Below are 15,640 nucleotides of genomic sequence, written 5' to 3' on the forward strand. Positions count from 1 at the left end.
AGGCAGACAGAGACAGAGACACAGAGACAGGGAGGGAAAGGGAGAAGGGAGGAGAAAAAGAAAGAAGGGAGAAAGGACAAAGAGAAGAGACAGAGAGGGAGAGGGAAGAGGAAAGAGGGAGCGAGGAGAAAAAAGAAAAAGGAGACAGGGAGAGCGAGATGGGGAGAGCGAGATGGATAAAGAGAGATAAGGGGGAGAGATACAGAGGGCAGGAAAGGGAGGGAGGAAGGGAGTGACAGAGTGGGAAAGAGGAGGGGAGGAGATGGAGGAAGGAAGGGGGTGGGGGGAGGTGAGGCAGGAGAGTCCCGCCCTAGTCATAGAGTTTCCTCCCCGGGTCTCAGCCTGCCCTGGCTCTGGGCCGGGGGCGGTGTCCGGTCCCTAGATCGAATCCAGCTCTGCCTCTTAGGGGATGTGACCAGAGCAAGTGATTCGCCCTCTCTAGGCCTCAGTTGCCCCCTTCTGTATGAGGAGGGGGAAGGACTTTAAGGGCCATTTCTCTTTACTTATGAACTGTCCCCATTAGGCACTTAGTGAAACCTTAATAATGGTAGTCTACTCACTTGAGTAACTGTTTAGTGCACCTGCGCAGTGAAACCTCAGACTACATGTCCCAGAATCCTAAGGGTGACGGACCTTGTGCTTCTCTGTGACTTCATTTCCCAGAGTCATCAGCAAGTCAAGGACATCATGTGTAAGGGCTCTGTCCAATCAAATTAGGGCTGGCGTGCTTCTCCGAATTCCGGAAGGATTCCTGGAATCCTAGTTCAGAGCTTTTGCACTGGTGTGTCACCACGTGGAGCGGGGTTTCTCCCTCCTAGTGCATAGATCTGCTTTGGGGGGGCAGCAGGTGAACGCAGGTGAGGGTGAATGCGTGGGGGAGGGATTCCTCTGTTCCTTCACTTCCTGCTGGGTGGGGGCGGGGAGCCTGACCTCAGAGCCCGGATGTAGTGACTATGGGTTCGAATCCCTCCCTTTCTGTTTCCTAGCTCTGTGCCCCTATGACTCAGTTTCCTGCTCTGTAAAAGAAGGCATAAAGTGAGCAAGGGCTCTTTGATCCTGGGATAGCAGGACCCTGGCAGCGTCTGCACCTAAGAAATACACTGGGGTCAGTGGGTGGGGCATTCAGCTGGGCCTCCAAAGAGGAAAGGGACCCGCAGTGCCCTCTTAGGTGTACAGGGTACAGGAGGGGTATACTGTGAGCCAGGCAACCGCCACTTATTAAGCACGTGCTATGTGCTAGGCATTGTTGTTCATTCTGGAAGAGAACTGTGACATATATCAGGATTTGCAATGAATTAGATTTAAGGGAGGGAGGGCTGTGCAAAATCACCAGGCTCACATTCTCCTCCAGAGCCATCTGGTCCAGTATTAAAACATATATCAGGACGACTGCAGATGGCCCCAGAAGTCGAAGGCAATTGGGGTTAAGTGACTTGCCCAGGGTCACACAGCTAGTAAGTGTCTGAGGTCAGTTTTGACCTCAGGTCCTCCCAACTTCAGGGCCAGTGCTCTATGCACTGTGCCACCTAGCTGCCCTTAAACTTTGTACTAAAAGGAGGAGGGGAGGGGGCGAAACAAAGAAAGTTGTTTGTTTTTTAAATGGTCCCCACCCTCCAGGAGTTTCCATTCTAATGGAGGAGGCAAAGGTGTCAATGACTAGGGACCTACAAGCTATAGACAGAGCAGAGGGCAGGTGCTCCTCAGCATCTGGGGAAAGAAAGGCTCCCTGCAAAAGGTAGGACAGAAGGCAGAGAGGGTGGGTTCTGGGGAGAAACAGTGGGGACGAGATGGGTGAAGATCAGGGTAGAGGATGGAGGGGCAAGGACAGGGCTCTGGGGTCAGAGTGGAAGGGAGAATGGGACAAGGAGCACTAATTACCCTTCCTGCAGGCAGATGTCCCTCCAGCCACCCAACCCCCAGCCCACTTGGGTGGGACCGTCACCAGAGCCTTGTTTGCCATCTTTGGCCTCTCAGGATCTTATGCTGAGAAAGTGGTCTGTTGAAAAAAGTGAAGGCCTTGCCAGCAACTTCAAATCCCAGCTCAGACTCAACTAGCTAAATGATTATAGTTAAGCCCCTTCTCTCTGAGCTTCATTTTCTTTGATCTCTAACATGGGAATAATCATAGGGGCACCACCTGCCCTCACCAGGTCCTGAAAGGGAAGCATTTTGCAAACTTGAAAATACTCCATAAATACTTGGACCAGACCTGTGATATCTTTCATCCTTGTGGGAAAATTCTCAATAATATGAATTCTTATTATCTATTAGGACCAACTAGCTTACAGGGTTGTTAGATCAAAGGAGATTTTTGTCTGCATTGAAGTGATTTAATAGGTTGGTGAGGAAAGTCTACTGATAGGGATCAACCATTGTTTCACAACTTAAATAGTCTTAGAGAATTGCCTGGGGCACTTAGAGAGTATGTGTCAGAGGCTGGACTTGAACCCAGGCAGGCCTGGAGGCCTGTTCTATCCACTGCACCACCTTGCCTCTTAAATTGGATGAAGTGTGTAAAGTTCCCTGAAGAGCTTCAGGTACTGTTTATTTTATTTATTTATTTATTTTTGCAATTCAGTGAGGGTTAAGTGGCTTGCCCAAGGTCACACAGCTAGTAAGTGTCAAGTGTCTGAGGCCTGATTTGAATACAGGTCCTCCTGAATACAGGGCCTGAGCTTTATCCATTTCACACCTACCACCTTCACATACTGTTTAAATGTCACCCATGATCCTGAGAAAGGTTTCTGTAACTCAGACCCTTCTTCCTCCTAATTATTCTAGTCTTTTCACTCTTCACCATGGTCCAGCAGAGCAAACCCTGGATTCGTGAATCAGTTCTGCTTCTTATTATTTGTTGGTCTTTGAATCCATTGTGTGTTTTGGAACTAGTCATTTCCTTTTCTGGATCACGTTTTCCTCATCTCCAAAATAAGAGTCAGATAAGACCATTTCTCCTTTCCTTTTCATCCTATTTGTTCTCAGATCAAGCTCTTTTCTCCACCTCTGACTCGTTCTGCCTCTTTCTCCAACTAAGTCTCTCTTTTTTGTCTTTCTCCTTCAGGTTCCTAAAAATGAGGTTGACTGCATTTTGTGTGTGTATGTGTTATCGTGGTTAGATGCTGGCCATGGAGTCAGGAAGACCTAACTATGTCTGCTTCTCACAAATACAAGCCATATGACCATTGGCAACTTATTTATCCCCTGTGTCCTTTGTGTGTGGAGGCTGGGGTACCCCTGCTCCAAAACTTAACAATCTTTGAGAGTTGCCTGTGGCAGTGTGAAGTTAATTGACTTGCCCAGGGTCACTCAGACAGGATGTGTTTGAGGCAAGAGCAGAGCTTCTTGCCTGATACTGGCTCACCATCCACCATGCTGCACTGCCTCTCCATCTGTTATTCACATGTCAAAAGGCACTCTTTGGTTTCTAATATCTCCTGCCTGGGTCCTGTCCCAGTGTCTTCTTATGGGCTCTTGAAGATTGTGCTAATTGGGCACCAGTTCTGGAACATCCTAGCAGGCTGAAGATAAGTCCAACATGGACCAGATTGGGCTGGCTGGTGTTCAGGGACTCACAGAAACAACCCCAAGATGTGTGCTGAACCCCAGGGGAGTTTACTGTGACAGGGAAGCATGTGTCCCTCTGGAGCAGCTATTTGCTGATCCTCACCCTAGAAGGGAAGTCCTCATATCACCATGTGGGGTCAGTGAAACAACACAGATGCCCATTCCTAAGCTCCAGGGAGTCTGGCCATCATCACTGACTGAGTGGCTCAGTCTAGTCTCTGCCTCCAGCAGTCTAGGCAGCCCCACCTTGGGGCACCCTGGGCACCAACTCTTCAGGGAGGTGAAGGCATTAGGGGACAACCTAGAGAACAAGAGCCCCCAGACATGGTAGCCACTGAAATGCTCAACTGAATTAAGATCAAAGAAAGGGACCTTGCCTGAGAGCTTACTTATCCCAGAGCTTCAGTGCAGAGACCAGAGAGAATGTCTTCCTGGTTTTAAGGCAATTTCTGGTCCTTGCTGAGTATATCAGCCTTCTGACTTTTGTGAGAACATCAAGGAGAACATGGACAATGGAGTGCTCTCCAGTGTTTGGAACTGAAGCTTTCAGAGAGACCTTAGAGATGAGAAGGTTTGGGTGGGAGGAGTCAGTGGGGGAAAGAGAACTGTGGCTCAGGGAGGGTTTGTGAGAGAATGGCCTGATGCCCCATAGTGCCATGGCCTGCCCCAAGCACCCTCCCCCCTTCTCTGGTCCCATTCCACCTTCTGGGCTCTACTCTACTCAGTCCCCTAGCTACCACCATCCTGGACTAAAGGGGCACTGCCCATGATAGAGAAAAAGCCCCTCTCCAATGTCCAGGATGGTGGTGTGGATTTTGTTTGTTTCAAGCATTTTTACCAAGAAAGAGGAGCATAAAAATAAAAATGCATATACTCCCAAATACAGAAGTGGACAGAGAAACTTTTAAGTTGACCATTCACAGTTCTTAACCTATTAGCCATCCCCTGAAACGAAAAGGGTTTTTTTTTTTACTTTGAACTTGTCATTCTTCCCCAACTTACATAGTTGTATTTTTGAACCCTAAAGGAGAGATTTGCATTTATTTCTATATAATTTCATTTCCCTCGATTTGGCCTTGTGTTGTAGGCTGCCTAAATCTTTTGAGTCTACACATTGTCTCATCTAGTGTATCCAATTTAATCTTCTCTTTGCATCACTGACTTGTTCCTGGTTTTGTCTTTGGAGACCAGCAAGGAAAGTCCAGTCTGTTCCATGTGATAGGCCTTTGAATACTTGAAAGAAAGCTGTTCATTCCTCCCCTTCCCCCTGAAGTCTCTTTTAAAAAAATCCTTGTGTAGTGTGATCTGGAGGCCCTTCGCCATATCAAAGTCTCTGATTTTAAGGGGCCTCAGCAACCTCCTCATACAACCTGTTATCTAAAAGGAAGTGATCTCCTTTGGATAGTCTCCAACTCATTGATATTGTTCCTAACATGGTGTCCAGAATTGAAGCTGATACTCTAATTTAAATATACTTATCTAAGGGTAGAATACAGCAGGGACTTTTGCTTCCCTCAATTCTGGGTAGTATGGCCAACCTGAGCTTCAATTATTTGGGGCATGGGGTGCAGCCATGCCACACAGTTGACCCTTAAGGAGCTTGTGGCTCACTAAAATACCCATTTTTTTTTTATATATCTGCTGTCTAGCTATACTTACTATTTGTTACACTTTTTTTTTTTTGGCAGGGTAATGAGGGTTAAGTGACTTGCCCAGGGTCACACATCTAGTAAAGTGTCAAGTGTCTGAGGACAGATTTGAACTCGAGTCTTCCTGAATCCAGGGCCAGTGCTTTATCCACTGCACCACCTAGCTGCCCTTTATTTGTTACACTTCTAAATTTGATATTTGAACCCAAGCATAAAATTTTATTCTAATCCCTATTACATTTAATCTTTTTAAAATCAGCCCAGTATTCAATCTGTCAGGGTCTTTTTGCATCATGATCCTATCATCCAAAGCCTTAGCAATCCCTCTCAGACTTGTGCCACCCGAATATTAAATAAGCCATCTATCTGTGTCTTTAAGTTATTGATGAAAATGTTAGGTGGCCAAAAGCTAACTTCCTAGGGCATCCCACTGGAGACCTTCCAAATCGATTCCCCCTCCCCTTCCCCCCCAATCTTGGAGCTTCCACAGAACCTTTCCCAGGTAACAAGGGAAAACAGTTAAGCAAATTAGGTAGTACAGCAACCGCTCCTGCCAGGTTACGAAATAATAAGTCTCTCAGATCTCTAATAAAAGAACTGGGAAGGATGCTTCATGATCTGTTCTTCAGGACCAAGATTGGTCATTGAATCTAATTATAGATCAGTTGTGTTTTAAAGGTGTTTTCTTGACATTGTTATAGTCATTGGTTTTTTTTCTGCATCTGCTCATATGCATCTTGCCTTTCTCAAATTCTTCATGTTCTTCATTGTTCTTTGACAATATTCTGCCAAAATTTGCTTGGCCATTTTCAGGATGATGGAAAGACATCCATTTTTCTCTCCACTGTTTGTCTACCACAAGTAATACACTGAATTGATATTCTTGTATCTATTAATTTGATTCTGTCTTCGTTGGTTTATATTCCCAAGTGTCATTTTAGTGGCTCAAAGGGTATGAACAGTTCCCTTACTTTTCTCACATGATTCCAAACTCTTGGTTAGAACATGTGGCTGAAGTTACAGCAACAGCACCAGGGCATTATTATTCCTGTTTTCTCACATCTCTGGCATTCATTCATTTCATTTCATTCATTTAACATTGATTAAGCATCTCCTATGGTCCCAGGTCTGTGTTAGGCTCTGGGAACAAAAAGATGAAAATCCAGTATCCCTCCCCCCAGCCTGTTCTGGGTTGGGGCTGATGCTGCTTATCTGTAACTTTTCTTTGGTGCTTTACTGAGTGTAAAATGAAACTGTAGGTGTTTTCATGTCTTATTAGTGATTTGTTTTATTGTCTTATGTTGTTGGTAGTTTGTACTTCTTTTTACATAAATGTTTGTTTGAGAACCCACATTTCCCAATATACCCTTCTCTCTCCCAGCCATAAAGCTCTCCCCTGTAACAAAGAATTTTAAAAGAGAGTATTTTCATTCTTTTAAAAGCTGTCACTGCTCCCTTTTTCTCTCCTCAATGAAGTTCTAGAATCTGGTATCAAGGTAGAGCTCATTGGCTTATAGTTTGCAGGGTGTTGTTGACACCTCCCACTTAAAAAAAACTTTTTTTTCAAATTTTTTGCCATTCTCTCATACTGGGGACCTTCCTATTCTTCAGGGTCTTTCAGAGATTAATAGCAATCAGTTATTGGCCTGGGTAGTTTTTATGGGCCTTGTCTCTTGAGCTAATTAGGTATTTTCTTACTATCTCCTTACTTCTCTTCAGTTTCAACTTGCTATTAACCATTATTCTGTCCATTCATCAAGCTTACCCCAAATAATTTGGCATATTGATATCTCACATAAGCAGCAAGCCAAGTAGAGGACTTAAACTATTTTTCTCCCTTAAATGTTAGAAACAGATAAACTGAGGTATGACTCCCCATCTAATACAAAAAAGGAAGGCCATTTTATTATAATCTTGCAAAAAAGGGCACACACTCTTGAGGATTGGCATGCTTTGCCACAGCAAACTTCCCTTTCTATCCTAGATTTAATTCAAAGTCCCTCTCCTGTTTAACCATTGGCTTGCTACTCAGCATTCACACTCTTCGAACCACTCCTATTTCATATTAACTCCTAAACATGTACCTCCCACCCTGATGCATATCTAATTATAATGTTAGGTCTCCACCCAGGGGTGTGTTAGATTATATGCATGAGGCTTATTAAACAAGCACAGTGTGATTTGGGGTTAATTGGGGGGCACAGAGGGACTGGTTTGGTTTAGAATCCTAATCTCCCTGATTCTGAGGAGAAATCATCATTGTGGAACAACTTCTGATTGGATGAGGATTTTATAGCTTTCTTATTATCTGCCCTAGGCAACTGTAACTGCTAGCTCAGCAAAGAAAGGAAGGGAATGCAGATCAGGGGAGAAGAAGCTCCCAGGACTTGGATAATGTAACCTGCCTACTGAGTCACATTCTCCATTATCATACAGCACATAGTAGGAAGGACTAAGTATTCAACCCACTTCTCTTAATTCTCCTAAGGAAGATCTTGCCTTTGGAACTTCCTTCTTAAGAGATAGAATCAGTGGGGCAGCTAGGTGTCGCAGTAGATAGAGCACCAGCCCTGGAGTCAGGAGGACCTGAGTTCAAATCCAGTCTCTGACACTTAACACTTACTAGCTGTGTGACCCTGGGCAAGTCACTTAACCCCAATTGCCTCACTAAAAAAAAAAAAAGATAGAATCAGTGTCTTAGTGAGTAATATGTATAGTTCTCTCTATTCTAGGATGATATCAGATTGTTGCTCTCTCTATAAAGGACCATGGAATTCCACCCAGATAATGTGTAATCAATTTCATCCTGGTGAGTTTATGAGTGACAAGGCAGAGCTGCATTCTTTAAAAACTTATTTTTTCTTCCTCAGTTCTGGCTTCTCAAGACTCTTGTCTTCTCTGCCAAAGGAGAGTCAAGGAGAAGAAGGAGAAAATGACTTCTGGGCTTCTGATAGCCACTGCCCAGGTGAGCCAGCATTTCTTTTTCCTCCTGATATACTAATTCATTACTCAAAGCATGGACACATTTCTTTCCCAAGCTAGTCATAGCCAAGAACTAGAAGATCTATTGTTCCTCTCCTGAAGATTGGACTGATGGTATGGGTGCTATGGGGGGGTTCCTAGAGTCCATAGATTATTCCATCTGGAAAAAGTTTCAGGAATCATGATCCAGTCCCCTAATTTGATACATGAACAATGTCAAGTCAAAAAGGGTGAATGTGGTACAGTGGAAAGTTTGAGGAATTTGGTGTCAGAGGACCTGGACTTGAATCTTGTCCCTGTCATTTATTCCCTGCATGCCCTTGGGTAAATTCTTGTCCTCAGTTTCTTCTTCAGTAAAATGAGGGAGTTGGTCTAGATGACTCTAAGGTGTCTGCCTCTAAGTCTGGTATCCTGGAATCTTACTCAAGCTCATCAGCTGCCGGGCCTGGACTCTAGTCCAGAAGCCAGAAGCCTTGGCACCTGAACCACTCCTCTTTCCATTAGGGTCCATCATAATTCTCTTTAGGCCCAGAAGTCTGGATCAAGGTGTTTTTCCTTTAATTAACCTTTCAGTTATGTAGTTTTGAATTCATGTGTTTTTTTCTCATAAATAAACCCTAGGGAAAAATGCTCTTGAAGCAAATGAATATTGTAGCATAGAATTTGATAAGCCCAAAGACTCTAGTTATTGGGCAAGGACTCACTATTTAACAAAAATTAGAAAGAAGTCTGGCAGAAACTCGGTTTAGACCAACATTTCACACCTTTTACCAAGATAAGCTCTAAATGTATACTTGACTTAGACCTAAAGGGTAATAGCATAAATAAATTAGAGAAGTAAGGAAGAAATTATATTTCATATATTTGTTTGTGACCAATAAAGGATTGATATTTAATGAATTGATTCAAATATCAAGGAACGAGCTGTTTCCTAGTAGATCAATGGTTACAGGATGTGCATAGGCAATTCTCAAAAGAAAAGGTTTTGCAGTTTAATGTGCAATCATCTAATTTTATCAATTCTACTCTTATGAAAATGCTTGTTTTATTTCATAAAATAAACTTAATATGTTTTAAAAGTTCCTACTATTTGCCAGTTAGTGTGCTAGGTTCTGGGATTACAAAAGCCAAAACATTATGTGATGTTGAAGAGTAAAGTGCTTGGGGCAGCTAGGTGGCACAGTGACACTTAACACTTACTAGCTGTGTGATCCTGGGCAAGTCACTTAACCCCAATTGCCTCAACCAAAAAAAAAAAAAAAGAGTAAAAGTGCTTGCTTTCTGGGGGCTCAATGTAGGTGAGGATTGCTCATGTTGACCTTGGACAGTAAAATGAAATTATTAATGTGATACAGAATCTAAGATGAGATACAGACTGAGGTGCTCAAGAAATGGGTAAATTAATATTATGAGAGCCACTCCCCCTTGTAAAGAATTAATTTTGATGTAGAAGCCCCAGCGCATGTGCCAGCCAGGGCTCAGGCATTGAGCCTCTCTGAAGTCACAGTGTTCCACCCACCTCGCGCCAGCGCCAATGTGGGCCTGGCCAAATTATACTGATGGGAAGCCTGGTGAGGGCAGTCAGGCGACCTTTCATGTGTGGAAGCTGGGAGGCTGGCTGTTCTATAAGCATCTGTTAATTCTGTCAATCAGGGCTGCCAGCCAATTAGCTTCAGGCTCTTTGTGTGTGTCCGCCCTGTTTCATGGGAGAGAGAGGGCTGCTGGTAAGGAGAAGGGAGGAGATTCGCCATTCTGGCATTTGAGCTGGAAAGAAACAGGATGCAGCTATATGTTCTGCTGAGCCCCAGGCGGTGGTGTAATTCAGGGTGTATTATTTTCCTTCCCCCATTCCCTTTTTTCCCTTTCCCCCAGTTCTACTAATCTTACTTGTTTTTTTAAGTTCGTTCTTGTTAATAAACTCTGTTCTGTTTTTGAAAGAGTCTGTCAATCTCCTTCCTTGCCCCAATACTGTGGCAAGCCGCCTAACTAACACTCCTCAATTAAAATTTGGCCCCTATGCTCTCCTGCTGCCATCTTCACGTATGCCTGCTGCTCCATTGGAAAACATCCCCTGATAAGCAGGACCATCTTTTGCTATTTCAGAAAGCACTGACCTTCCAAGATGTGGCTGTGGAGTTCACCCAGGAGGAGTGGGGGCTGCTGGACCCTGCTCAGAAGGACATGCACAGGAACGTGATGCTGGAGAACTATGAGAACTTTGTCTCCCTTGGTAAGGATGTCTTTTGTCATACAAATCACCATCTGTCCATTAGGATATGTTTTTGTTCTCCCATCTTCAGGGCTGTGGGCTACCTGAAGTGCTTTGCTGAGTTCTGACTTGGTGAGCAGGGAATGCATATTGTGATGACTGAAAATTTGAGAGACATGGTATCTCAGTAATTTAATCACTTTATTAATATGGCCGGCAGGTTATTAATAAAATGAGGTCTATGGCCATCTCTCTCAGACCAAAGACCCCTTTCTCAAGATTGGGTCTGAGTCATATATCTTTCCCACTGTAGGAGCACCATTACACAGCAATCAAATCTAATTGGTTAGCATCATTTGGAGGTGGGTTATATTAAAAAGTTGGGGGATACATGACTCAAGGAAAGATGATATCAGGGAAAAATGTAGAGACCTCCACCCAAACTGACAAATTGGTTCCCACCTAGAACTGGTTCATGCAGGCCAAATCTCATCAGTAAAGTCCTTTGGCTTATTTAGACAGAAGAATCTATCTCCACCTAAGGCTCCTTCTGTTAGCTTAGGATTGGAGTGGGTTTGACCTATATATGATTTGATAGACTCTCTCAAGGAGAGCTGGCCTTTTGATTGGAGGGGGAGGGTGAGCTGAGTCCCCCAAGATATTGATTATTAATGATTATTTCTCACAATATAATGTGCAAAGTTTCCTAAATCCTTTGGTATAGAGAAACACACAGTGTTGTTGCTTCTTCTTTCCACAACACGTTCTTTTTTTTTTTTTGAACAATTTGAAATGAGAAGTTTTATTATGATGTCACCAAGATTATTCTACTCATCCAGGTCAGAGATTCTCCACTAAAGTCTAAAAGATATGAATTATTTCTATCCACTTAGCAGGAAATGAATTAAAATGAGCTCATTTGAACCCACATCAAACCCTATTATCCATTCCCCATATTTCCTAGAAACACAAAATAGAACATTTTTCAGAGGTCCTTCCTAGTATACCTTCTAGTTCCTAAAAGAAAGAGACTATGATTGAATTCTGAGACATCTTTCTGACCTCAACACTTCCATTCACTTCCCCATGGGTAGGCCTTCCAGTTCCTAAACCAGCTCTGCTTTTCCATTTGGAGAGAAGAGAAACACCATGGCTACCAACAGGAGTCCTGGGAAGTACCTACTCAGGTGAGCAAATTAATAACATGCAGATGGAGGCATTGAAAGCAGCAGCTGAGCTGGGCAGTGAGGATGTTGGAAACTCACCTTATAGGCCTTTATACTTTTATCACCTTTTAAACAACATTATCTCCTCACCCTACTTCCTGTCTTTACCCCTCATATGGATCAACTCTTTTTCACCCCAAGTGGACAGAAAGTAAATATTTATTAATAGGATCTTTTTTTTTTGGAGGGGAAGTGAGGGTTAAGTGACTTGCTCAGGGTCACACAGCTAGTAAGTGTCAAATGTCTGAGGCTGGATTTGAACTTAAGTCTTCCTGAATCCAGGACTGGTGCTTTATCCACTGTGCCACCTAGCTGCCCCTTGGCTTAGGCTTTTGAAGCCTATAGTTTCCAAAATTAACTTGTTTCCCTCTATAAAAATTCAGACATGTATGAAGTCTTAGCAACTAGTTGCTTTCTTACTTTCTCTTTATTTAGCTTGGGCTTTACTTGCTTGTTAAAAATATTTGCTGTATGATGTATAATTATAGTGACCAGGCTCAGCCCAAGAATAGAGAGAAGAAAATTTGATTTCTTCCTTTTCTTACATTGGTGGCAGATGTGTGGTGTGAAATATTGCATATACTGTCAGATTCAGTTTATGTGTTTATTTTTCTGAACTTGTTTTCCTTTTTACACTTTGTTGCAGGGGATGGCTTATTGGATAGTGAAAGGGGTAGGATATATTTGGAAACAAAGATGATATAAAAGCAAATTATATAATTAAAAATATAAGGGTTTTAAAAAAGAAATATCTCATTTTATTTCTAAAGCACTTAACATAGTGCCTGGCATATAGCAGGCTCTGTATAAATGTCACCTCTTTTTATTGTGATTAACTATCCCATATTGATCATCATTTTCATTGATAAAGTAGACAGTATCTATACCTAGTCTATATTTCTACATGGAGATCAATAGAGATTTTTTGTTGTTGTCTTTAAAATTCATTGCAATGAGCCTTAGTTCATCTTGGGCTTTTTTGTTCTTGACACAGTTCTTAGAGGTCCATGGTATTCTTTTGATTCATCTTTGATTACTTGCCCTTGGAGAACAATAGATGTTGATACCACTTCTGCTGTTATTTTCAGGTTTCCTTGTACAGAAGCCAAATTGTGAAAGCACAGAGTCAACTCCAATGCAGCATATTTCTATGGGAAAACCATCCAAGGAAAGACTCAAAAAAGATGGTCCCTGCAATTCTAAGTTGGAAGAAGCTTGGGATTTTGATGTCAGGTTAGAGAGGCAGAACAACCACCAAGAAAAACCATCCAGACAATTAAGAGTCATTCACAAGAATATTTTTAATAGATTAAATACTAATGAATATACAACAGATGAAAAAAAGGTCAATCTAGGGTCAAATCTCATCTCACAACAGAAAGTTACTACAGGAAAATGTCTGCATAAATATGATATACTTGGAAACAGTGTCAAACAGTATTCAGACTTAATTAAGCATAATAGGATTTCCCTGGGGAAGAAACTTCCTAAGTATAATAATGACAGGAAACCTTTTATTTACCATTCAAACCTTATTCATTACCATAGATTACATACACGAGGAAAAGACCCTAAGTATAATCAAAGTGGCAAAGATATCAGCATCAACTCCTCATGCCCTACTGTACATCAAAAAACAAATACAGGAGAAACCCCTTACAAGTGTAATGAATGTGGGAAAGGCTTTAAGCAAAAGAAATACCTAAAAACACACAAGATAATTCATATTAGAGAGAAATCCTTTGGTTGTAAAGAATGTGGGAAGGCCTTTAGCAATAATTACAGCCTGTCTCAACATCAAATAGTTCATACTGGAAAAAAACCATTTAAATGTAATGAATGTGGTAAAGCTTTCAGTAGCAAACGGTACCTAATTGAACATCAAACAGCTCATACAGGAGAGAAATCTTATGAATGTAATGAGTGTGAAAAAGCTTTCAGCTGGCATGCCAGCCTTTATGTACATAAGAGGGTCCATACTGGAGAGAAGCCCTTTGAATGTAAGGAATGTGGGAAAGCCTTCAGCAAGAAGATATATCTTATTAGACATAAGGTAATTCATACTGGAGAGAAGCCTTTTGAATGTAATGAATGTGGGAAAGCATTTAGGTACTACTCTTCCCTTATGAAGCATCAAAAAATCCACACAGGGGAGAAACCCCATAAATGTAATGAATGTGAGAGAGCCTTCAGACAAAAGGTACACCTTGAAGTTCATAAGAGAATTCATAACGGAGAGAAGCCCTTTAAATGTAATGAATGTGGTAAAGCCTTCAGGCGGGGCTCATCTCTTATGCAACATGAGATAATTCACACTGGAGAGAAGCCCTATAAATGTGATGGATGTGGGAAAGCCTTTAGCCACAAGGCCTACCTTGAAATACACAAGAGAATCCATACTGGGGAGGAACCAGACATATGTAGTGAATGTGGGAAAGGCTTCAGATACAGTTCAGACCTTATACGACATCAAAGGACTCATACTGAAGAAAAACCCTATAAATGTAATGAATGTGGGAAAGTCTTCAAGTGGAGCTCAATTCTTATGCAACATGAGATAATTCACACTGGAGAGAAGCCCTATAAATGTGATGGATGTGGGAAAGCATTTAACCGGAAGGGAAACCTTGAAATACACAGGAGAATCCATACTGGGATGAAACCATACATATGTAGTGAATGTGGGAAAGGCTTCCGATACAGATCAGGCCTTATACAACATCAAAGTACTCATACTGAAGAGAAACCCTATAAATGTAATGAATGTGGGAAAGTCTTCAAGCGGAGCTCATCTCTTAAGCAACATGAGATTGTTCACACAGGAGAGAAGCCCTATAAATGTGATGGATGTGGGAAAGCCTTTACCTGGAAGGGACCCTTTGAAATACACAGGAGACTCCATACTGGGGAGAAACCATACATATGTAGTGAATGTGGAAACGGCTTCAGATACAGATCAGCCCTTATAAGACATCAAAGGGCTCATAGTGAAGAGAAACCTTATAAATGTAATGAATGTGGGAAAGTCTTCAAGAGGAGCTCATTTCTTATGCAACATGAGATAATCCACAGTGAAGAGAAACCCTATAAATGTGATGGATGTGGGAAAGCCTTTAGTCGGAAGGGAAACCTTGAAATACATGGGAGAATCCATACTGGGGAGAAGCCATACATATGTAGTGAATGTGGGAAAGCCTTTAGGCATAAAGGAAACTTTAATGCACATAAGAAAATGTATACTGGAAAAAAAACACTTTGAATATAATGAAAGTGGAACAGCGTAGACAAAGACCAGATTGCTGCACATAATAGAATTCACAGGACATAAATACCCATTAAATATATGCAACTTGAGGAAAATTTGCATTGTAAGAGATCATGGAATTCACATTAAAGGGAAACCTCAAGAATGTGGCTTGGCCTTTAGCTCCAAGGGAAACCTTACTGTAAGGAATTAATTGTGATTTGGGTTTTTCATAACCCTATCTTTGCTTTACTATGGTCAGACTGAAAAAGAATGTGGGCTTGAAAAGTCTAAAAGAAGCTTGGGTGTGTACTTTGGGAGATAATTGAACAAACAAGAGGAACTCTGACCACAGGGAACATTTATTGAGCCTGTAACTAAGCCTCCTCCCCCATGCCCACGTGGGTCTGGCTAGATTATAATGGGGACAGCCCATGTGGGTGTGCTTAGCCAATCTGAATCAGCATGGCTAAGAATTGACCCTCCCCTTCCTGTGGAAAAGTCAGTTGAGATTCGGTTAGGGGGAGGGAGAAGAAGTTAAAAGGCAGTTAGAGAGGGTTCTGAGGGAAACAGGGAAGAAAGGCATACATTTTAGAGGAGCTATGGGTGTTTGCCCTTCAGACAAAAACAGAAGAGACTGCACAGTTTATTCTCCTTAGAACTACAGATTTGGGGTGTGGTGAGTTTGGGTTTTTTTAGGCAAAGCTCTTTGGAGCTAGCTGGGCAGGAGGCAGGTTCTGGTGACTGGGGCCTTTTTACTACAGAG

At 42.3% G+C, this 15,640-nt stretch overlaps 1 protein-coding gene across 3 annotated transcripts; it reads left to right on the forward strand.

Annotated features, from left to right (window-relative positions):
• Positions 1 to 721: 721 nt before the first annotated feature.
• On the forward strand, positions 722 to 15,640 carry LOC122741060 (zinc finger protein 665-like). Of its 3 annotated transcripts, none has more exons than XM_043984121.1 (5): positions 722 to 857; positions 8,084 to 8,178; positions 10,299 to 10,425; positions 11,499 to 11,591; positions 12,719 to 15,640. In XM_043984121.1, exons 2-5 carry the CDS (start codon positions 8,146 to 8,148, stop codon positions 14,887 to 14,889), a joined length of 2,424 nt encoding a protein of 807 aa, XP_043840056.1. In that variant the 5' UTR covers positions 722 to 857; positions 8,084 to 8,145; the 3' UTR covers positions 14,890 to 15,640. The 3 variants fall into 3 exon arrangements, with proteins under 3 accessions (XP_043840056.1, XP_043840059.1, XP_043840058.1); XM_043984123.1 differs by lacking the exon at positions 722 to 857 and adding an exon at positions 1,596 to 2,537; XM_043984124.1 differs by lacking the exon at positions 8,084 to 8,178 and having other exon boundaries at positions 813 to 857.

The sequence above is a fragment of the Dromiciops gliroides genome, chromosome 2 (genome assembly GCF_019393635.1).
Source record: "Dromiciops gliroides isolate mDroGli1 chromosome 2, mDroGli1.pri, whole genome shotgun sequence".
Taxonomy (NCBI): Eukaryota; Metazoa; Chordata; class Mammalia; order Microbiotheria; family Microbiotheriidae; genus Dromiciops; species Dromiciops gliroides.

Bases quoted from the DNA above. Each gene is read 5' to 3' on its own strand.
- LOC122741060 (XM_043984121.1), top strand. From the start codon at position 8,146: ATGACTTCTGGGCTTCTGATAGCCACTGCCCAG. The intron at 8,179-10,298 runs GTGAGCCAGCAT...TTGCTATTTCAG, and splicing joins TTCTGATAGCCACTGCCCAG to AAAGCACTGACCTTCCAAGA. The intron at 11,592-12,718 runs GTGAGCAAATTA...TGTTATTTTCAG, and splicing joins CCTGGGAAGTACCTACTCAG to GTTTCCTTGTACAGAAGCCA.